We start from the raw sequence: 23,343 nt of genomic DNA, 5'->3' as shown, positions 1-23,343 counted from the left end.
CATGCACGATGGAGTGCGGGCATCCTCGGCGATTGTACAGAAAAAAAAAATGCTTAGCTTTTTGTTTTCGTCAGTCGCCTGAAGCTTGAGACACCGAACGCAAACAGCGGAACAGCGCGCGAAGCGAGCGCACGTTATGCAGGCACGCCACGGCGGGCGTCGAAGAATCCCTGCCGTGACGTCATCCAGGCTACCCGCCAGATGGCGCCACCCCAACTTCTCAGATCCATCCACACGAGCGGCACGTGGAGGAAGCCTTGCTCTGTCGTTGGCTGCGTGCCGAGGACATAATCGCCGACGTCGTGTTACGTTGCAGAAGTGGGCGTAGTCACGACAGCGGGCTACGCCTACTCCCTCTTGGCTGCCGAGAAGGATGGCAAGGTCGAGCGAGAAACCGAACTCCGCCGAAGCGGGTTTATTACAGCACTTATTCGAAACATTCTTGAGGCAGCATGTTCACATTGTGCGCAGTTATCGCTTCACCACACATTTTGGACCGCGGGGTTGTTTACTGGCCCTTTAACAAAACATCCCTGCTGCGTTGTTGCTAAAAATAGCCAAGCCGCCGCCGCGCCGAGGAGCAGCCGCCGCCGAGCAGTCGCCATCATAGGCGTGCGCAGGGTTCCCCATTAGGGGGGGGGGGGCGAAGGTTCATCGCAGCGCCCCCCCACCCTACTAAGTCAATGTATGGGGCAGATTTTCGCCCCACCCCCTCTTAGGTGACTAGAAGGGTCAATATACAGGGCAGATTTTGCGCCCCCCCCTCTTGGGTGATTAGGGGGGGCGGCCGCCCCCCCCCCCCCTGTGCGCACGCCTATGGTGGCCATAACAACCAACTAGCCCACAAGTATCATTTTAAGCATAACAACCCAGTTTCTTACACCGTGGCTCAGGGCCAGCGATTGGAATACATTCACAGTGGCAAGCTTTGCACGTGTACCGGATCCACCGTCTCTTGGCTGCCGCTTCTTCGGCCAAGCACGCAGGATCCAATCGCCGCCGTCGATGTGATTCCCGTGCTGCAGCCCGACGAGCTGAGGATCAACCAGCTTCGCTGTGCCAAGCTTTGCGCAACTTAGTGCAAACTTCCCGCGTTTAGTTATTTATTTAAATAATTTCATAGAACTCACTTGCAAGACACACGCATAATCATCCTGAGCAACAGCGCACGCTGATATACTCGAAAGGCAAAAAAGAGAACAGCTGTCATCTCTTGGCCACTCTTATAACCACTCTTAAGTGCAAATTATAGTGAACTAGAGTGCTAGAGTGCCAATCCCCCAGAGTGGGTGTGAACAACGCCTCCTATAGGAGGCGTTGGTGTGAACCATTCATAAAGGAAATCATCATCATCATCATCATAATCATCTCTTCTATCATTGGCTAGGCCGGCATCAGCGCCGACAGCGCCCCCACTGGCTGCTCAGGCTGGGAAGTGCTTCGAACGTGGCGACGGCAGGCTGTCGCATGCTTTGACGGCTGGCCCGGCGATACGCGCTTGCTGAGATTTGTGCGCCAGACATTGTTGTCCGTAAAGCCAACTTAGCGTATGCTAAATTGTAACGTCCCATTGGCAATGTTGCGTGGCCGTTGCGGATCCAGCAGGCGCAGCATGTCGTCGACCGATCTTCGTTACAACGGCGAGGCAGGACGGTAAGTATACTCTTTGATGACCTCGATGAATTGTTAACACCTCAATCAGTTGCACACAAGCATGTCCTTGGCGGCCATTTCTGCAACTATTTACTTGACGACGCCAGCGAGCACGAGTGCTAGAGCTTGCATCGGATTGTAGCGTAATGGCGACAGAAGAGGGGGATCACGAGCGGCACAGTGCATCTTCCATGGGTGCCTTATGAACGCTTGTTGTGATTGTCCCTGTCGTCAATTGCGCTTTTTAGTTTTGTTCCTTGACACGTGCGTGAGATCGAACGCGTGTTCTGTCGCGTCTACTATTTCGGTAGTAACGCTGGTGACTCTTGCGGATAGCGTCTAAACCGCGGCTCACTATGTGCAGCGCAGCCACGTGCCTGTAGCCCTAGTCAATTTGTTTGCACTAGCACGTTAATTTAGACCGCAGCATGCGTCATCTGCGTTTCTCAAATATCTGCATGAATTCTTAAGCACTCCATTTGAAATGCAAGCTTTTGAAGTTGTGCCGATATCACACGGTAACATTTGATCGCGACAGGTGCCAATCCGGATTGAACTTGTTCGTGGTTGGTTCATTTGGAGGTAGCCAATCAGGGTCGTGAAATTCGATGCACCGCGTGACGCCGCAGTATCTGTTAGACATTGCGGCCAGGCCTGCGTGCACCGCTGACCGCTGTTTCCAGGAATCTTCACATCACTGCGTGTAGCTCTCAAGTCTACAATTAATTCTGTCATTGTAAAGAATGTGATGCGACTTGTTTTTCATGTTGTTTTTCCAAGATATGTGAACTGCTGTTGAAGAAAGTTTGAGGAAAATATTTTGTTTGAAGCTTTGATATGCATAGCACTCACTTTTGTGAAAACTAGAAATTCGAGGCAGATCGCAAAAATGTGCTTGTACTTACAGCAGCAAGACTTGGGGCAGTTGTTGAAAATCTCATGTCCTCACGGCTCACCGAGTTTTAAAAAAAAAGCTTCTATAGTCTGCAGAGACAAAAAAAATTGGGAAAGATGGCAATTTTTGTAAATGTCACACATTTAGAAATTTTTCAAGAAATATTTCGTTCTGCGCGAAAGCTTCAAGCAGTCCCGGCTTACTCTACATGCGTATGTTTTACACGCAAGAAAAATATTCCATGTAGACTTTAAAATTTTGTATAGTTGTAAATTTGCAGGAGCACCAGGGGCATGAAAATGGCAACTTCATACTGAATAACTAAAGTATTTTTTCTAAATTACATTAGTGGCATGTTGGGGTAACTAGTTAGTTCTAAAAGGCACAAGTGGCTAAATATGTATGAATACAGAACATACAGTGATTTTTGTTTAGACAAACCAGTGCATTATGATTGTTTTTATGGTCGTACGAAAATCATTGACAATGTCTGAAGACCATCACAGAGAGCCGCACCGAGATTGTATTTTGTGATTTTTGCCACAAAACACTTTACTCCTTTTGTGGATTAACGTAGCATACCAGGCAGAAACACAAATCAAAACTTTATTATGCAGTTGCGGAACATCACGTTGGTTTCAAAGACGTGCGTTTTTCGTCTTAGGTTTCATGATGGGGCTAGCAGTGAAGGTATTCCCGAGACCAAGGATGTGCAACAGGGCTCAGATCCGTACATGCCGGTGGCTGTGTCCCCATCCCAGCTGGACTTCTACATAGATGAGCAGGGTGGTGACACACAGGTGCTCACATTGTTCAATGTCAATGAGCACCCGGTGCACTTTCAGTGTGAGTACTTGCCTTGCTTATTGCAGTTCTTTTAATTGAATTTCAAATCAAACACTGAATTTTCACGTGTTTTTATTCTTGTAACTTGTTCAGTGTCAGCACTTTCGGAACAACAGTCATGCATGTTAATTAGACTTGTGTCAAGAACAGTGCAGTGAACACATGCACTGAAAGAATGACAACAGGACAGGTGCTGACCTGTTTTCTTCTTTCCTGTCCATGTGTTTTTTTTTTTTTGTGCTGTTCTTGGGATGATGCTTCCCTGACTGCCTGATAGTTGACAGGCACTTTGGATTCTTAACATTAAAATTTCAGGTAGAATCACTCATCTTGCCAAAAAACAGTTTATTATATCAGTTGAAATTTCCCTGCACAGCGATTGAGGGTATCAGAAACTTCTTATGTCAGCTGTATCTACCCTCACTGTTCCACTTGTCATGGTTGAATGTGTTGTGGCTTTCAGGTGTGCATATATTTGTGCCTCAGTTATTCTTTTAGTCAAATGCATTTATCCACTTAAATGCAGCATGTTCTGACAATTTTTTTCATAAACGCACGATTTACAACATTGCCAGGACGGAACCAGATGGGGCATACAATCAGTGTAACGAGTTTTCACGCTGGCACTAACCAGTCATGAGGAGTCGAGAGATGACAAATCCTTGGGATTCATTAGAGGCATCAAGATTTTACTTAAACGTGTAATAAAGCATGGGGGTCCATTTTATAGTAAAGTTTGTATTCTTGAAGGAAATCAGATTGGGAGGAATCCTCTATCAGTGGAGGCGGAGCCATGAATACCCCTCGGCTCTCACTTTTGGACATTTGCCTAACTTGCTAGCCAAAGACAATTTGGAGAAATCCAAAATACCCATTGAACTCTGGTAATCATGTTTGCCATTGGAAGAGCAGGTACTAACCAATGGCCTCTCCTTTTGCACAGGACATCCAAGTGTGCCAGGTTCCTCCCTGCAAAGTGTGTGTTTCAATGACTGTGTGTACTGTTTGTATGTTTGTTAAAATATAGCGTAATTGCTGGGCGAGCATCTTTGCATTTCCTGCTTTTCATTTACACTTGCATCTCTCTCTTGCCCTTTGCTAACCACCATGTCATACTAAAGGGGAGTTTACACTTGCATCTCACTCTCTTGCCCTTTGCTAACCACCATGTCATACTAAAGGGGAGTGAAGTCCAGGAAAGCATATAGTAACACATGCTCCAGTCAGGTTCTTACGCATACTTTCATGAAATGCTGCATGGTACTTTAATGTTTGCAGAGTAGTCTATAATGGATACTGCATCAGAACTTAAAATGCAAATTGTGTGCTGCTGCAGTATCGTGCAACATTTTGGAGGCCATGATTGCAAGGTCATGTGCCATGATTGCAGCACAAGGGGTTTTAAGCATTCGTTACGAAGCAAACCAGTCTCTTTACTCCCCGAGATGCAGTATCCTTTGCCGATATTTTACATACATAACGTAACACAAACCTGAGCACATTTCTTCCGCAAAAATTCACTTATTCCTGCCGCTACATGCCCTAAAAAAAGTGGGTAAAATATGTCCCACTAGTGATTTAAATGCATTGAATTTGTGGGATAAATATGACCCCCCCCCCCCTCAAAAAAAAAAAAGTTTCCTGAAATGCACAAAATCTCTTGGCATGCCACTGAGCTCATATGTAGTAGACCCTTGTTAAACGGAACCTGAGGGGACCAGGAAAATTTGTTCCATTTAACAGGAGTTTCGTTTGCTGAGAGATGAACAGGGGTGCTGAATTCAAGTATGAAACCAATTTTATTAGAGACAGTTGTTCCATTTAAGCAGCAATTCTGTTTAGGAGATTTCAGTTTACTTAGAGTCTACTGTATAGTGGTTTGGGTTACTACTTCTTGTGATAAGGGGCAAAAGACTGAGCACACCTGTTTGTGGCATGCTGCACATCTGAATGTCCACTAACCGTGCCTAATAGGTTGGCAAGAAAAAAAGTGCACCTCACTCAGACTTGTTCAAGAAATTTATTTTGCACTTATGGCTTACTCGGTCTCAGACTCGCCAAAATTTTTCCCAGTCAGACTCACACTCACTGAAATTTTCCTCATCTGGACTCACTCTGACTCAAACTCACCAAAATATTACTCACCCGGATTCACACAGACACAGATTCACGGCCCAGTCTGAGTGAGTCGACTCATGAGTGAGTTTGCCGACCTATGCCGTGCCTTTTCAAGTGGAAGGCAGAACGAAAGTTTGGCAGCTTCTTCTTGGGATAAGTTTTTTATAGATAGAAGGAGTTGATATAACATAAGATGACACACTACCTACACTCTGGAAAAGAGCTAAGCTGATCCTCTCGTGTGGTTCATGAAAACTGACGGCCGAATTCATGGCCATATGCTAGAAGGGGATTTTTATTGTTGCTGCTGCACATATTGCACTGGTTTGGTTTTACACCTGATCTAGGAATATCAGCTCAGAAAAGTGAAAACGGGGACACTTATGTGGCACACTTAGGCGATGTCAGAGCATCTTGTTGTAGTGTGTTGCAAACAGCATGGCAATACCAAGAGAACATTCTTTCTGAATTGCTTTACAGCTGCTGCCGTCTCCATGATTCCAGCAAAGCTTTATTTGCTAAATTCTATGCTCTTTAAGTGGATGGGACCAGTCTCAAAGCCAAAGCTGCATCCTATGTTGCGCAAGAACCATCCAAGTTTGAGCTGAAATGTGGGAGATTTTTTCCCCCGCACAAAGGGTTAGGACAGAAGCTTTACATCTTAGCAAGAGAAGGTTTCATGCTAATTTTGCTAAATTTTCGAATCAATGAATAAGGACAACATAGTTTCAGAGGCACAGCTCAATCTTTCTGAGCAATTTTCTCGTCTCTCACTAGCACAGACTGCATAAACACAGCGTTTCGTTGGCGACATGGTGATGTCATGTCTGAATCACCTACCACTTCGACCTGGAAGCCAAATATGAGTGTGAGCATGAATATTTAACCCTTTACTGCACAATTTCTTGTTTCGTCATAATATTATTCATGGAGTTGCACAGAAGCATAACAATAGCTGTACTACCATCAAAAATAAATTTTGTGGATTTTTACAGTTTGTAGAAGCAGAAAAAAGGTATATCGCAAATTTGCAACAACGAACAAGTAAAGAACAAGTTGAAGGGGAAAGATACTCAGTGCGATTTGGACTCAAATATTTATTTGCCCAAGTGGGTGCTCTCGCGTTGTAGTGGGGTACAAAAGAAAGCACTTGCTCTTGCTTGTTGAACAAAGCTCGTTTCCACACTTCTAGCAGTACATCATGGAGATTTCCATACAGCCAGGAAACTTGCAGCTCCTTTTCCAATCAGGCTGAACATTTGAAGGAGAAAGAGCAAAAAATATTATTAATAATGAAATTGAGCGAGGAGCATGGGAGGAACGCCTAGTCCACAGGGGCGTTGCCAGAAATTTTTTTTAGGGGGGGGTTTAACCATACTTTATGTTCGTGTGTGCGTTTGTATGTGTGCGTGTCATATACACATGCAAAATTGAAAAATTTCGAGGGGGTGTTCAACCCCCCCCCCCCCCTGGCTACACTCCGGCTAGTCCGGGTCTCTAGAATGATTCCGGCGATGTGTCAAGCCTGTTGCATTATGGCTTGGAGGACCTCGGGAGGAGGACACAGATTGCAACAAAGCGAATAAAATTTGTGGCAAAATAGAGCTAAACGCAGCCACAGACTAAACAAAGCCTGTGTAATTTTAGACCAGACAGAACTACTTTTATTACACTTTCTGGGCTTGGTCAAGGAACGAAGAGGAAGTGGATCACGAAGACACAAGAGGCGGGGACGCTTGGAACTGAGGGCAGAGTGGAACGTGTAATAAAACACCACCACGACGTACAATGTTTTAGCGGTATGGCCCAAAATTTATAACGTCGAAGCAGGGATGTAAGGGAGATACCTTGGACGAAGCGACACGGTAGCACGCGAATACAACCTAACTCCTTTGAGAAAATTAGGACATAGTACAACCTAAGAACATGCTGCGCACATTGAATCGAAGTGAATTTACACTTGCGGTTGTCATCAGTCTCAGAAGGTTGTTGTCTTCACTATCAGAAGGAATTAATCTGCTATAGAAGCATTTAGGGCCCATTTCCATTTCTGAGGAGCACAAACCCCACGTACACGTTGTTGCATTTGCGCAACATAGCAATGGTCCGTCATCAGGAACTACTAGGAAATGACAATGTTTTTGGGGCTCTACACAATCAGGAGGATGTGTAGCAGAGCTTAAGAAATTTTCCTGCGCTTTATTACATTAGGCAATGCACTTATAATTGGCAAAACTTGCCTGTATTGCTGCACGCTGGCACGTGCAACGTCTGCCGTGGATGTTTCTGGAATAGTTGCACGGGATGAGCACTGATGACAACACAAGACGCTGCCTTTAGATGTCTACTCGATAACAGGTGTGTCTTTTCTAAGCATTTTTTATCTCTACCCCTTCCGTGCTACACATGAGCCGGGCTCATCCCGTGTTTCCAGTGAAAATGGCCGAAGATGAGCTCAGCTCTTCGATCATACTTTTCCTTTTCTCGCACTGCTGTGAACTTCACCATTCTTTTGGTAGACGGCAGCATACATCCTGTTGGGCAGCAGTGGGTTCATTTGTGCAGATGAATTGAAACATGTTGGTAAGTGGTAAATATGCTCCTGCTGGCAGCACGTGTTGGTTGCATCAATGTCTTCGCAAAAGTGAAAAGCTGATTTGAGCAATAATGTGGAGAACATCTTGAGTGAAGAAGATGCCTGTGTTGTGGATGCAGTTGAGTCATTGTCAGAGACTGATATCAGTTATCACAGTGGTGCCTTGAACTTTGACGCAGCAAGGCAGTGATACTTGCGAAAATCGTAACACACCACATCTCTGGATCACAAGACAATTTGTTATGTAGCCCATGTGCAGTTGTTCTTGCAATGCTTTTTTTTCACAACAGAATGGTTGTAAACTTGTTACTAGAGCTTTTGGGTCTGCAGCATAGTACAATATAATGTTAACGGTGGTGTAAATTAACAAAATACCATATATAATTGGGTAGTGGCCACAGGTTTTTTCCCAAGATTTGGGGTGGAAAATGCGGGTGCAGCCATTACACGGAGAAACATGCACAACATTTTGTTTTTGTAATTATTTTCGGCGGTGCTTGCCTTTATTGAACTGCAGCACTTGCTTGTACTGGCAAAAGTGAAACAAAAAGAATGAAAGAAATAAACTTCGCTTCACAGCAGACATTGGCATGCCGTTGTGCGGCAGTGGAGAGAAAGGTTCTTTCACTTCATGAAGCACTGGATTCATCCATTGCTGGCTTTAAACACTCTAACCGGAATGCCTTTGTATTCTACGATGCTGAGCACTTTCATGTGCAGCATCACCATCGAAATGATGCAGCCGTTGCTCAGTCTTTTTACATACTGCAGAAGTGAGTCTTCCGTCTCCGGGAACGTGCTGTGCTAGCCTCAGAAAGCGCACCTTTGTGTATTTGTTTTACTGAGTGGACCTTCTCAGGAGCACCATCACTGCTCACATTTTTCATCAATCTCGAACTTCTGACCAGCCGGTCGGGTGTATCAGAAAAAAAAAAAAGCTTTGGAATTCTCGCACCACACAACGGATACTACTAATCTTCTAAAAAATCAAGGGTGTGACTAATGCATGGGTGATTTTGAAATGTATTTTTTGGGGACTTTTTTAACAAACAAAGTTCTGGGTGTGGCTATTACACGGGTATATACAGTATGTTCAACACTTTGCAGCACAGCCTGTGATGTCACAGCAAGTGCTATGTGCTGGAGGCTTCTCTTGTTTCTGGTGCTTTTCTTTGCTGTACTGAGTCAAGGCCTTACCTTTGCTTGCAGTGATGTCAAATGCACCAAAGCGGTACAGTGTCACAGGGCGATCAGGGATAATCACACCACACTGCTATGCTGACATGTGAGTATGGACGTGCATTTCGTACGGTGCTTTTTGCATGCAGCTAAGGTTGCAATCAACTCCTTTACAATGGAGGCCAGCTGCATGCTTTACTCACTGAAAGAAGGAAAAGCAAGGCATGCAGTATTTTGGTAGTTATAAGCATATGAGGCAAATTAAAATGAAATCTTGAAAAAGTGTAGAGAATAGGACAGTTATCGTTGGTTGAAATACATAGGTAATAAGAAAAAGAGAAGCGAGAGCTAAAGAAAAGACAACATTCTGCAGACCATAGTCAAACCCACATCTTCTGCATTACATGTGCGTGTGCTAGATCAAGCTCTGGACTGTTAGTCAGCACCACACATGGCTATAGCAGTTGCTTTGTTGGGAACACTGGACCAAGTTTAAGGTGCCCAGGACAGCACTAGCACGAGTTAGACTTATAATCTCCAAAAAGACATCTAGAGTCGTCAAGTGTCAGAGACTGATATCAGTTATCACAGTGGTGCCTTGAACTTTCCACGCGTGTGGGCAGCGCAGCCGAATACTACCAGTCATATGGCTTTCAACAACCTTATCAGTGTTTTTAGCGTGCCACACTGTCCTGCCAGAGAAAGACGGATCACATTTTGTCAGTGGAAGCATCTTAATCGATAAGGGAGTCAAACTAAGAAAAAAGTGAGGAGAAAAGTGGATACATATAGAAAAGTGTTACCAAGCTTGTAAAATGAATAATGACTCGTGTTATAACAGGGTCTTTAGTTCTGTGCAGGGGCTTTAAAGGTTTGATTAACTTGATTCCGAGTGAATATATAGTTTTCACCTGCCTTGTTTAAAGCCTTGTTGGTTTTAGTGCACTTAATCTCGTTCCATCATGGCTTGTAAATTGTAGAAAGAAATTTTCAGTTCCACCCACTGCCATCGTTTTCCCACTTGAAAAGAATTTGCATAGATGATGAATCCGATTAAGTTCTCTCATTTTCGTGACATCAAGCCCTTATGATGCTTAAGATAGTCGATTCTGCCTTAAAGATTGTGTTGCTGGTTTTGTGTCGAAAACTTGAACATCCCGACAAATTTATTGGAGATTTTGACACATGCCAACAAAATATTTTAAGCAGGAACAAACTTTTATTAGCAGAGAGACAGTGCTTACACTTCGAACAGAAACCAGCTGGCATGATTTTCTTAAGGACATGAAAGGTAGCTGTGCCATATCTTTACGAGTGGAAGCTGCATTTTTTCTTAGGTTGTAGCGGACTTCAGGGAACTTCCTCTTGCACAGTTATGTGATTGTATTTCAGAAGGTCAGCAAAAATTTTACAAAAGAGCAAACTTCCTTTTTCCTGTGTACTTTTCTAAAACATGTCTGGCTTGTTAATTAGGCCACATTCAATTTTGGCTTTATTGAGGATGTTGCAGTGAGGTTTTCCATCAAAATTCGCGCCTGCACTGTGACACATGTGTGAATTGTCTGTCGAACCAGACAGTGCAACAAGTTCTTTGTGTCCCAACAGAGCTGTGCATCACTGTGATCTGTCTGAAGAAAATGTGGGCATCAGGGACAACTTGCGCATAGTCATGCGCGAACAAGGGAGCCGCATCCAGGGCTTCAGGGATGTGCCTGTCATTCTGTGGTCCCGACGCAGTATCTCTGATGATGAGAACGAAAAGGAGGATGAAGAAGACGTCTCGCAGATAGGTGGGTGCTGCTTCGTAGTGCAGTGCAGTTAGAGCTGCTTGTGTTCTCATTTTCAGTTGATTTCTGAAATATTGGCGTTTATAAAGTAGTGCATTTTTGTGTATTGGAGCTAGTAGCAGGCACAGGCATGTACCCAGTGCGGGGGTCAGGGGGGCTCACCCGTCCCCCCTCTCCCTTGAAACTAAGACTTCAAATACCTGTATGGACAGATTCCCCCCATTCGCGGTTATGGGCATCACTAACTTCTGTCCAGGGTTCTTGTTTTCTGTGTCTTTTATTAGATGCACTGAAGTATCTTAAGGCCGAGCTCAATCCGGTGGTGTGCGGCGTGACCACCCTTACTGCGCATGCGCATACCCTCTCCACACACCTCCTCTCCACTCACCCTCTCCACTTTCACTCTCCCCTCCCCCTCTCCCCTCCCCCTTTCCACTATTCCTCTGAAACGCGGGCTGGACATGCCAAAATTCTCTCCTGCGCAACGCCGCGATGAGCTCGAGCGCAAGCGCGTCCCCTCCCCTTCTCTCTCCTCTCCTACGCTGCCCCCCTCTCTCGCCCGCCTGTCGACCGCGTTCCCCGCTCGCCCTGTGAGAATTAACGGCCAGGCTAGATGGAAGATACGACGCGCGTAGCGTCCCTCTTCGCGTTCCACGACGCGAGGTCGGTAGCATGCCCAACGAACGCCAACGGAACGCGATCGTGCAAGTGCTCCGGCTTCGCATCGCCTCATGGTCCCTTTTAGCGGGAGATGGTGTAATTTTTTCTTCTCTCGGTTTCGTTCCTGGATCCCATCCACTGGCAGTCTTTGGAACTTTTAACATTCTCTCCCCCACCCCCTGGCCTGCCCTTTCTAACCCCCCTGCCTTCCCTCGCTTTTTCCTTTCAAGCTGCCAGCCGGTGCCAGATGAACACAGCCCTCCGTCCGAAGCCTCTGCTTCCTCTCTTTCGCATACCGTATTTACTCGATTCTACCGCGCCCTCGATTGTAACGCGCACCCGTTTTCGGCGACCAAAAAAAAAAAGTAATACATCGATTGTAACGCGCACCCATTTTTCGTGAGAGAAAAGAACAAAAAAAGTCCGTAGGAGTCAAACTTCGCACATTCAGAAGAACAAGTACAGTAAAAGCTCGTTAATTTGAATTCCACGGGAACGCTGAGCAATTATGAATTAAACAAAATTCGAAATAATGAAAGTGAGCAAAAATGGGTGGATATCGGGGGTGGGGGCACGAAAAATATTTATTGGCCAAAAAAGTCGGTGATCTGCTTCTTTTCTCTGAATGCCACAGCTGTGGCTCTCTGTTCCAGCGCGCGGACGCGGCGCAGGGAATCCTCTTCACCCTCTTCAAAGCTGAAGAAGAGACGCGCCACATTAAGTGCCTCCATCACCGCAGAAGCTGACGGGCGCACAGGCGCTTCGTCATCTTCATCTTCCTCACCTTCTGGCTCTTCAGCAACAGGCTGCGCACCGGCTACTTGAGCAATAATGTCCTATCAGTCAGGGCACCACACACCGATGCACCGGTGTCAACTTCAACATAATCGGCAAAACGTACGCCCCGAAGAGTGTCGCGCAATGCCACTGGCATGAGCTCCTCAGCCCCGTCCACGTCGACGTCACAACTATCCTGCGCACTTCCAGCTGCAAATCCACTGTGGCGGAAACAGTTTGCGATTGTGGTCGCGGTCACCTGTTCCCATGCGCGCACCAACATGTGCATGGCAGTGAGCAGCGTAATGCCGAAGTCCTTCCTGTCACCCGCGCACAAAATCATTCTCTCCAGCATGTGACGCCTATAAAAGCACTTGATGTTCCTTATCACACCCTGGTTCATTGGCTGTAGGGCCGCAGTCGTATTTGCTGGAAAGAACACTAACTTTGTTGCTCTCAGCTCAACGTCGACTTTGTGCGCCGAACAGTTGTCGACGACAAGAAGAACGCGTCTGCCGCCCAGTTCCATTCGCCTGTCGAATTTCAGTAGCCACTTCCTGAATAGGTCACCTGTCATCCAGGCTTTCTTGTTTGCGGCGTACTCCGTCGGCAGTGACCGAATGTTTTTGAAGCACCGTGGCTTGAGTGCTTTGCCAATCACAAAAAGGGGGACCTTTTCCGTAACGGTCATATTTGCGGCGACCAGAACAGTGACACGCTCTTTGCTGCGCTTGCCGCCGGCACAGCTGTCTCCCTTGTAGGTGATCGTCTTGTCTGGCTGCAACTTGAAAAATAACGCTGTCTCGTCAGCGTTAAACACATCCTGTGGTGAGTAGCTCTCCAAGTACTGCTGCAGGGTGTCGCTTCTCCAAGTAGCGCATGTTTCGGCGTCCACTTCCTTTGCCTCGCCGGATAACGTGCGGAATACGAGATTGTGCCGCTCCTTGAAACGATGAAACCATCCCTCGGAGGCGACAAAGTCTTCAATGTCCAAGCGCAGGGCGAAATCGGCTGCCTTGGCCATGATGATAGGGCCGCTCAATGCGATACTCTGGGCTCTCATTTCTTTAACCCAGATAATCAAAGCCGACTCCAGTTCCGGGAACTTCGCTGTCCTTAGCCTTTTTCGACTGGCGCCAAAGTCCTCGGCTTCATAGGCGTTTTCAATGGCCGTCCTGTTGCGTATGTAGGTTGACAACGTGCTCGGAGGTATGCCGTGCTTCCTCGCAATTTCGTATTTGCTCGAGTTCCCTTGGTCAACCTCTCGCAAAATCTCCACCTTCTCCTTGACAGTCTTCGCGCAGTAGTTTCCCCACGGCATCTTGCAACTTCGATGCGGAATAAGACTGCTTGACAGCGTGAACGAACAACGTGCTCGAGGAACAAAGTGACGCTGCCGGGTGCGGCCTAGGACTGCTAGGACTACTCCGCCGACTCCTCAGCGTCCCGCGGGTCCCGCGTATACAAGTGGCACCAGGCGCTGAGATAGCGGGAGGGCTACGGAAAAAAAAAAAATTGCTCCCTGGATTTCGGAGGCCCTACTTTGCTCGCCCTTTGCTCGGAGGCCACTTGAAGCTCGAAAAAACCGGTCGTGCCACCTATCATTCGGCCGTAAAAGCTTCCACTAGTGTTTGACGATGATGACGCTCGGCGGCGCGCGCTTCGAATTATCCGTAGAGGCGGCAATTTCTGTTTGAATTAACGAATCGTTTTACACATGGTCTCCTATGCAGTGCGGACCGGACTGCGGCGACCATTTTGAGTTATCCAAAATTTCGAATTAACGAGGTGTGAATTAATGAGCTTTCACTGTATTTGGGTTTTAAAGAACTGAAGTTTCAAAAAAGTAAAACATAAAGTCAAAAAGCGGGCCTTGCCACTAAAACTGTCACCACTACGGCGGCGATACGAGTCGCGTAATGGATCAGTCCTCGTCGCTGTCGGACAACTCCTTGTCGCTGTCAACACTCTTCGATTTCGGGAAACCGGCCCTGCTTTGGTCCACTGAAACCTTTTCGTGAAGCTTTGCTGTAAAAAATCTTCTGCTTCTGTTTGCGCCAGTCTCGCACGCACGTTTCGGGAACTCCGAACTATATCCGAACGACCGCGATGCGGCCCGATTTCCGTCCGTCTCTCTGCACATGTAATAACTATTCTTTTAAATGCGGCATTGTGGTACACTCGTCGAGTATTTGGAGTCGGCACTTCCATGCCGTCGATGCGAACGCAGAACGGGATGACAATCTCCTCAGCACACGTACAAACTGAAAAAATGGCAGAAATGGCCAAGGCGCGTAGGAGGCGACCATTTTGAAATGTCGATGGCAATACGATAACCGAGTTTCTTTTTTTTTTTTTTTGGTACTCGATTCTAACGCGCATGCGATTTTTGGACTCATTTTTCCGGAAAAAAGGTGCGCGTTACATTCGAGTAAATACGGTATTTGTACATGGCCTTGTCCTTATGCCCCTTCCCTGGTAAACCACCTTGCCACTCGTATCTTGCTGCTTCCTGAATAAACGTATAGTTGTCGCTCAATGACCCATGCGTGCTGTCTCTTCCATTTCCATCTCGGCCAGTTTCTACCCTAACAAGGTGTGGGTTTGAGCTAGTTGGTACTCCATGCTCTACTCTCCTTGCGTATGGAGTTGGTACTCCATCCGCAAGAAGTAGTAGCATGTTTGTACCCTGTTTACAAAAAAAAGAAAATGCAAAGAAGCAAAAAGAAATGCAGAAAAGGCTTGGGTCATACAGTTTAGCGGCCGCCGGCCTACCAGGGAAACTAAACGCGGTTGCTAACCTAAACAACTGAACAACAGCGTGGGGCACACTCGTGGTCCTCTATGGCGATAGCGGCACTTTTTTGCCTGTGTCTACGGTCCAGTGTGTGCATGTTCCACATTTCGCAAACGATCAGTCACGAGTGCACGGACACAGGAACTTATGACTGGTGTGGGCTGACTTCTCCGATGGGGGACACACAGCAGTGGAGACGATCGCAGCACCTTTTGCTTGCGGAAGGTGAGAGTCGCATGACTGCAGAGCATAGACAGCCTTCGAGACCTTCTTCGCACAGCGCACACCCTTCTGCGTACGTGCTGTTTTATGACACCCACGAAGACACCAGCAAGGGCTCTTTCCCCAGCACTAGCGAGGCTTGAGGCCTTGCCATCTTGAGCTGCGTCCATGGGTAAAGGTGGGAGAAGCACTGGTTCGACGGCTAGGAAACGACAAGCTGTCTCTGCAAATAATAAGTTTCTTTATCATACTGGAAACCGTAAGCGCTGACACTCGCCATATTTAATCCTTTTATTTGTTTACATATATTGCGTGTCATCTCTTCCCTGAAATTGCCGTGATATGAATCACTTGTGGGGCACCAAAATCTTTTTATTTAGAAAGGAAATAGAGAATGTTTCCGCCTGCTTTGAATGACGCTTCTACAGCTGATAGTCCATTCGCTCCATGAAGGCACTTCTGTGCTGTGTGTACACATTTTTTTTAGCCTTGTGCGAATAGTAAATTTTTGATTCGAAGCGAATTGTGATTTGGTCAAATGATTTCGAAGCGTATTTGAATAGTATATATCACATGTTATAAAGAAAAATCAGCATATTTGTCATGACCCAACTAACCTGCACAATATTTTTTAAAATTGAAACAAGGCATGTGCTAATGTCATTCTTTTTGGTTCAAGAGGAAGTGGAAGCAACTTTGAATAGTAGCAGGATTTTACTTTCGGTAGAATGCAAGTGATAACCTTTAAAATATGTTACATTTTAATATTTACTATACTTGGGGCATATAAGCCGGTATAGCAAGCTTTTAAATTTAAAAAATGATGAATCAATGTGAGGGTAATTTTTTCATTTAAGGGGAGATGCTACTCGAAGACACTTTTTCTTTAATATTCACCCTAGACCAATGAAACTTGACCTGCTTATAGAACGTTTTATGCTGATTTCAAATATATAATTAGTTTTCTTGCAAGTTGCATACTTTTAGTTCTGCAACATGACAAAGTGAAAAACTGAAGCATTTTGCCCCCCCTCTTTTCAGACCTAAACTTCAATAATTTTTTACAATTGATAGTTCATAATGTTTCAAATAAAGTGCGGAATGCAAATAACTAATTAGGAAGTCCATACAAACTATGTACTAGACGTGAAAAATTTTAACGTTGGAAGTTCATATTTCTCCTACCCTAGTAAAAGTTTACATAACTTTTTTTTAATTTTATAATAAGAATATCGAAACTTAAACAAGATAATTGCATTTCTCGTACTTTGGAAAAACTTTGGGAAAAATTTCATGCAGATCTGAGCACCAGAAGTACCCGAAAAAGGAGGGGCACATTGACAAAAATGGCAAAATTTGTGTTTTGAGAAAAACGAGTTTTAAAGTCAAAATTGCATGTTTATTTATCAAATATGTCATTAAATGCAACGAAATTTGTACACAAGAAAGAACAATCCTCCTTGTAGTGGCCACTGCCATTAAAATGCGCCAGCACCATAGGTTTGGCCCTCACGGCTCTTTCGAGCTGACTCCTAGACAAGAGATTTTTTCTTCAGCGCACGCCGATGAGCCCTTGCTTCTCCTGTTAGTTTTCGAGACATTTTTTTTCTGGCGTGTGCTGTCCCATGATGTGCCAAGAGCAACCAGATCATGAGGCGGGAGCACGCTAAGCTCTTCCAGAACACGTTCAAAACTGGAGTGCCCTCGATTAAACCAACATGTTCAATGCTGTCATATCAGCAATCAACGAAGACTCGTCGTCCTGCGATTTTTCTTCGTCTTCGAAGAGTCCGATCTTTTTCTGGGAGGCACTCACATATTCGAATGCCGCGGCAAACTCGTCAGACGCATCGGCGTCACTGCCACTACGCCTTGCGGCAGCAGACGATCTTTTCGTGGTTTGAGTGTTCGGCTTTGATTTGCGCCGGCGTCCTCGAAATTTGTGCGTCGCGTGAAACTTCACAGGCCGGTGACCGCGCTTCCTACGGCTTTCTTCATCAATAACGGATAAGCACTCGAGAAAAGCGTTGTTCAGCTGCGCTGCTCGACGAGACACGGATCCTGCAAGTAGGCTTCACAGCACACACAGGCGCGCAGCGGCCAATGGCGGCTCCCGATCCGTACCACGTGATTTAAAGCCAGTCGCGGCGCTCGAAGAAGGCGGCAAAAGCGTGCTTCTCTTTATTATTTCTTGCGCTGCAGCAGCGTGGGAAACCGTTGTTATTTGAAGAGTGAGGCTCGGCTCTTCGCCTCATGCGGTCGACAATGGTGAGCGGCGGCGCATTATCAGCGGCAAGGTGCTCGAAGATGACACACTTTCGGCCTTTTGACAGCCACCTTGTGCTCCTTAGACGCAGTTTTAAAGCATTTCCAGTTGAGTCTCGACATTGATTTTTTTTTTTCAGAACAGTAGAGGTACTAATCTTAACAAAACAGGCGAAAACAAAAAATCGATAATTTTTTAGAAAACTCGTGTTTTTCGACCCGCATCTCCCCTTAACCTTGAAGTGGGGCTTTGCAGCAGTGCGGATTTTCCTTGGTTAAATGTTTTCACGGCATAGCACAACTGTGCTGCAGTGAAACCACCTTTACAGGGGGTTACAGGTGGTTTATATATGTCGATTCGTTCATTTCGAAACAAATTCGAATACTGTAATATTCGTTCGAATATTTGCACAAGCCTAACTTTATTTTTTTAGCCTTCCACGGCGGGTGCACGTCTGGAACCGCAGCGTCCTGCACTCTACGCGGTTGAACGGAACTGGCTGCCTCGCATCATTACACAACTTCCCAAATAGCAACACAAGCCAGTTTTGGCACATAACTTGGTGGAACAGTAAATGATGGATCTTGGAAACTATATCTATCTCTACAATTCTAAAGCTAATCCAACATACGCTTCAAAAATATTTTTGTACATTTGGTGTTTCTTGTTTGCCATGAAAAGGACATGCGTATCTCACAGGCATAGCTGCGAGATACACCTTATTGCATTTCTGTTTTGCAGGTTTAGGCACCTTCATGGTGAATAGTGGGCACCATTGATGTTTCTAGTAAGGGTACACCCCCCCCCCCCCTTTTCTTTTGCAACCCAACCTTGATTGCTCCTGCTCCCAAACTAATGTTCCATTCGTTTGGGAAAGGCTTCGAATGCTACCTTGTTGGACACTCGATAGTTTCGAATTCACATCGATCTTAACGTAGGTCAGTACATCACCGTGAGAATCTCTGCCATTTTGTGCAACTGTGAGACAACCAGCAGAATCATTGATTGGCTCCAAATGGGCGATCGCAGTTCGTGCGGCAAAGTGCTGGTATTCACGGCTGAAATTGGTCACTAAAATCTGTGCAATCCGTGACAAAAGCTGTAGGATGCCTCGGACTACAAAAACCTGTTGAGCCAACAAGACTGACAAATTACCCTTGGCGACACCGAGAACAGAAGTGTCATTGTTGGTTTCCATAGCTACGAGCATAGTGCTCTGTGGTGGTAAAGTAGTGCAGTTACCCGAAACACGTAAATCCATTGAATGTGCTTGGTGGTCGTCCGTACCAGTTGCTCGTTTGCTGGAAAAAGCTGCAAGCAGCTCACCGATCGCCCCATACTCCCGAAGGAAGTCCATGCCCAGTATGATCTGCCTAGAGAACTTGGGCAGTACAATAAATGAACCGACAAATGTGCCTTGGCGAATTTGTACGCTTGCAGTGCATTTGCCGATCGGCATGAGAAGATGACCACCTGCTGTTCAAAGCTTAGGCCCTGGCCATTGCGTCATCACCTTGCGAAGTGCAGTAGCGAGTTGTCTGCTCATAACCGAATAGTCGGCACCAGTATCGACGAGAGCAGTGACTGGGCGGTTATCAACAGAAACGACTATGTCGGCTAAAACGGTGTCACCATTCCCAAACGAAGGTGTTGAAGGTAAGCAGTCGCTGTTGTCGTTATTGTCATTATTGTCATTATCTTTACTGTCGTCGTTGTCAAATTGTCGCGACGGAGGATGTTTCAAAGTGCGATGGACAGCGGCCCTACCCCTGGAGGTCGCTGCTCTTAGTTTCCCCGACTTGGGCTCGTGGGCAGGTTGCACACTGTTCGAAAGGCAGGAACTGGTTATAAGGTTGCGAATGTTGGCTTGTGAGATATTGCTGAATTTCTTTCAGCCGCTATTCCTGACTTAGACAGCGAGCACTGGGGTGGAATCCCTGGAGTGTCATTCCTCGATAGTAGCAGGCGCGATACAAGTGACCCGCTTCGCCACAGCAGAGTGGCTGATTGTCAGATGTGCGCCACACGCTCGACTTTCCCGTATTCAGTCGGGGGCGTGTGGACTCGTACGTACACGTATACATGCAGGGGGTCCTGGAACTGGCGCAGCGGTTATTCAGAGGGTGGAGGGTAACGGTGGTTCATGGGCTGCACGGGTAGCCGCAGTGCTTGTGCGTAAGTCAACACGGCGGCTTCGGGTCTCGTTGGCACGAACGGCTGTGCCGCCTGGTGAACTTCTTCGCAGACAATATCCGTGAAGGATGTTACAGATGGCTGAAATCACACTCCCTGAAGTCGAACGAATTCCTCACGCACGATAATGCGCACAAGTTCTCGAAGGGCATCGGTGTTGCACGGCAATGCTGGAGACGATGCTGATCCCAGAGTGATTTGGCGGTCATGTACTGAGGAGTGCTGCTGAAGGGGCCGTTCCATAGATGTCGCTTCGCTGACGAACTCGGCTACTGTAGCTGGAGGGCTTCGCATCAGTCCAGCAAACAATTGCTCCTTGACGCTGCGCATCAGTAGATGTACCTTTTTTGCTTCCGTCATTCTTGGGTCAGCATGCTTGAAAAGTTGTGATATGTCCTCGATGAACATGGCTACGCTTTCATTCGGCTTCTGGAATCTGCTCTGAAGGGCTTGCTCTGCTCGCTCTTTTCTTTTGGGACTGTTGTAGGTATCATGCATCTGCTGTTGGAATTCCTTCCAACTAGTGACAGACGACTCATGGTTAGTGAACCATATTTGGGCAGAGCCCTCCAGGGCGAAATACACATACCCTAACTTCTTCTTTTAGTCCCAACAGTTGACATCGGCCACCCGATTGAGTCACCTAGCCAGTCCTCTATGTCCTCAGAGGGGTTATCATGGAAGGGCTACAGCAAGCGCGGTGTGTTGAGGACTGGCGACGTAGGCACCTGTCCCGTGCTATGTATCTCCAGTGTCTGAGTTGCAATCGTCATCGGCATCCTCGGCAGATCTTGCAGGCTGTACTCCGGAGGCAGTCCTTGAAGCTGTCTGCTTTTGTGTAGGTTGTCTGTTTCTGATGAAGTTGCTCCGGTGTCGAGAGCTTCCAGTTCCTGGGGATCAGAGTACATAGACGTGTACCCAGCACCTCCACCAGTTGTCATAGACAAAACCACACAAGACCTTGGATCGGCACAGGTCTGTTTATTGAAACACCTCGTCGTTGTCTTCTTCGGTGATTGCACCAAGCTGCTTTCAGTTGTGTCAGGGTCGGGGCAATATTTTCTTTAAAGGGACACTAAAGGCAAATTGGTGTGGACTGATGAAATACCATTCCGGAAACTTCGTAGTGCTTGTTGTATGCTTGTTTCGTGCGAGGGAAATGCTTAGTTTAAAAGAAAATCATGTTTTAGCGGTCCGCATACCGTTAGCGCAGTTCAAACCAGCCGCCTCTGTAGGACTTGTGGCGTAAGTGCTCCCCAAAGTCGCCTGACCACCCAGATGTCAAAATTTAGTTGTGGTGTTGCAGTTGTGCACGAGTCTACGATGAACACGTAGCCATGAGAATTTTTCGAAACGATGCCTTAATAAACAGAGTTACACACTCGATGATACAAAAGAGGCCCTTGCTCGTTTCGCTCTTTCCTTCACTACACTCCATTCATCGACTCGTCTCCCCTGGCAGAGTGCTCCTCCTTGCCTTGTGAGGAGGAAAAGTGGCGAGCGCACGTACCTGCGAGCGGACAAATAGGTATTGTGGATGATGAGCAGATGACATGTTGACGTCACAGCGAACACTGAAGGGCTGAACACTGTCGAAAGGCCCGGAGAGTAGAAGGGATTGTTTCTTGGAATTTGTGGGGTGCCCACGGCTCGTAGCACTGTCGCGCTTGGCATTGTTGATTGTGATGGCATTCTGAACCCAATGCGCACGTTTACTTGACATGTTGAAAAATTATCAAAGGTGGTTTGGGGCCCGTTAAAGGCCAACTGCAACGAAATTTCGCACACCTCAAAAAGCCGATTTATAGGCAGTCTAGCTGGAGATAATGCTACCTGCCAAATTTCACCTTCGAAATGCAAGTGGTTACCTCGGAAAAAAACCCGCCAACAACGCAATTTTTGATACCGAAACTAGAAAAACGACGCCATTACAGCTGACCGGAAGTGACGCAGACTGCAGCCCGATTGACCGACCGATGCAGGCGAATCGTCTACTCTGCGCTCCGAAGCCGCGCCACAGAGTTTTCTTTTTAGATGGTAACGAAAAAAACAAAGTATGTAAACATCCACCGTGAAGAAAACACAGATACATGCCCATAAAGCGCTTCTCCATGCAACGGCTGCCCGCTTTGCATCTATCGTCTCGCCCTGCTGTCTTGGAGAACTCACTGGTTCACAATAAATGATGCTGGTGGTTTACACATAGTGTATTCTCGCTTCGTTGATAGACCACGGACGGTAAGGCAGCGTTGTTTTCGATATCGATGCTTGATTTGGCACACTCCCATGTCTACCGAAAGCGTCTGTCTACTACGAAAGCGTCCCTGCATTTCTGTAAACACATGTCTGACTGCACCCAAAACTTTTACATTAAACCTAACATAGCACAATTTGTTTTCTTAAAATACTTTTACATGCTTGAATTTCTTTGAACCGAGCACGACTACATTTCTGTCGAACATTGCTGCTTTGACTACTAGCAACTAGAAGCGAGCCGATCAGCTTTTGGAGCTTTCATTACTCACTCGTAGATGGCGCAGCTAGTCTAGTGCTTCGCGGGGCGTCGTTTTACCGGCTTTGCGTTATACAATGTTTTTCGAATAGTGTTACACTATATTTTAGCATGCGAAACACGCTGGCACAAGCATTTTAGGCTATACTAAAGCTGTCTAATACGAATACCTCTTGTCGCCGGTGCTTCTCTAAACACTGGTTGGAGCTTCCCACTGTTGGGTTTGTAGTGGCTGAATATTGAAGGCACTTCGTCAGGATTCAACATTCTTTTCAGTTTCAACAGTATTTGGGCAAAAAGAGACCGGTCATACATAAAGTTGTCGTGTTTGAAGTGTGCCGCGTAAAGTACCACATTCTTCGATAGCTCCCATTGCTTTCATCTCACTGCGATAACCCACAGCTATTGGAGCTTTACGTGTTTCGGGAAAGCGTGAAAGCTAGTCCCGTCCGTAACATACGTGTTCCAGAAGCCTACGACCCTGCATTTCGTCCTCCAAAATAGTTAACTTTTCTGAATTAGCCGCTCGTAGCGGGGCGTGACGCAGAAAAGGAAGGGATGCGGCTGCAGAAAGTTCTGCTCACGAGCGGCCTGAACTGTGATTTACGTCATTTCCGTTTGCGTCCGATTTGCCCGGGCACACCGCTAGGGCTCCGCGTCGTCTGCTAGCTGACAATTGGAGCACCGATTATAAATGAAATACGCGACTGCAAGATTTTTCACTGTGATTATCATTACTTACCCAACATATACAACGCATTCCGAACAAATTCTGTCCAAGTGAAATTTCGTTGCGGTTGGCTTTTAAAGGCCCACCCATTACAAAGCGCTCAGACATATTT

General features: G+C 46.4%; 2 protein-coding genes across 2 annotated transcripts in view; both read left to right on the top strand.

Moving 5' to 3' along the window:
- Window positions 1–1,436: 1,436 nt before the first annotated feature.
- Window positions 1,437–10,910, top strand: LOC125756221 (motile sperm domain-containing protein 3-like). Its single transcript, XM_049418125.1, has 4 exons — window positions 1,437–1,653; window positions 3,213–3,394; window positions 9,318–9,393; window positions 10,862–10,910. The coding sequence occupies exons 1-4, from the start codon at window positions 1,550–1,552 to the stop codon at window positions 10,908–10,910; spliced, it is 411 nt and encodes a 136-aa protein (XP_049274082.1). The 5' UTR covers window positions 1,437–1,549.
- LOC119392903 (motile sperm domain-containing protein 1-like) overlaps window positions 10,899–23,343 on the top strand; it is a 27,694-nt gene continuing 15,249 nt past the window's right edge. Inside the window, exon 1 of the mRNA XM_037659828.2 lies at window positions 10,899–11,077. Coding sequence (XP_037515756.2) covers window positions 10,957–11,077 — 121 coding nt within the window. The 5' untranslated portion in view covers window positions 10,899–10,956. The remainder of the gene's footprint in view (window positions 11,078–23,343) is intronic.

This window comes from Rhipicephalus sanguineus, chromosome 1 (genome assembly GCF_013339695.2).
Source record: "Rhipicephalus sanguineus isolate Rsan-2018 chromosome 1, BIME_Rsan_1.4, whole genome shotgun sequence".
NCBI lineage: Eukaryota > Metazoa > Arthropoda > Arachnida > Ixodida > Ixodidae > Rhipicephalus > Rhipicephalus sanguineus.
This window is presented reverse-complemented; position numbering and strand designations above follow the sequence as displayed.

Excerpts from the sequence above, each read along its gene's own strand:
- LOC125756221 (XM_049418125.1), top strand. The coding sequence starts at position 1,550 with ATGCTAAATTGTAACGTCCCATTGGCAATGTTGCGTGGCCGTTGCGGA. Across the intron at positions 1,654-3,212 it reads TACAACGGCGAGGCAGGACG|GTTTCATGATGGGGCTAGCA; the intron begins GTAAGTATACTC and ends TTTTCGTCTTAG. Across the intron at positions 9,394-10,861 it reads CCACACTGCTATGCTGACAT|ACAGTGCAACAAGTTCTTTG; the intron begins GTGAGTATGGAC and ends CTGTCGAACCAG.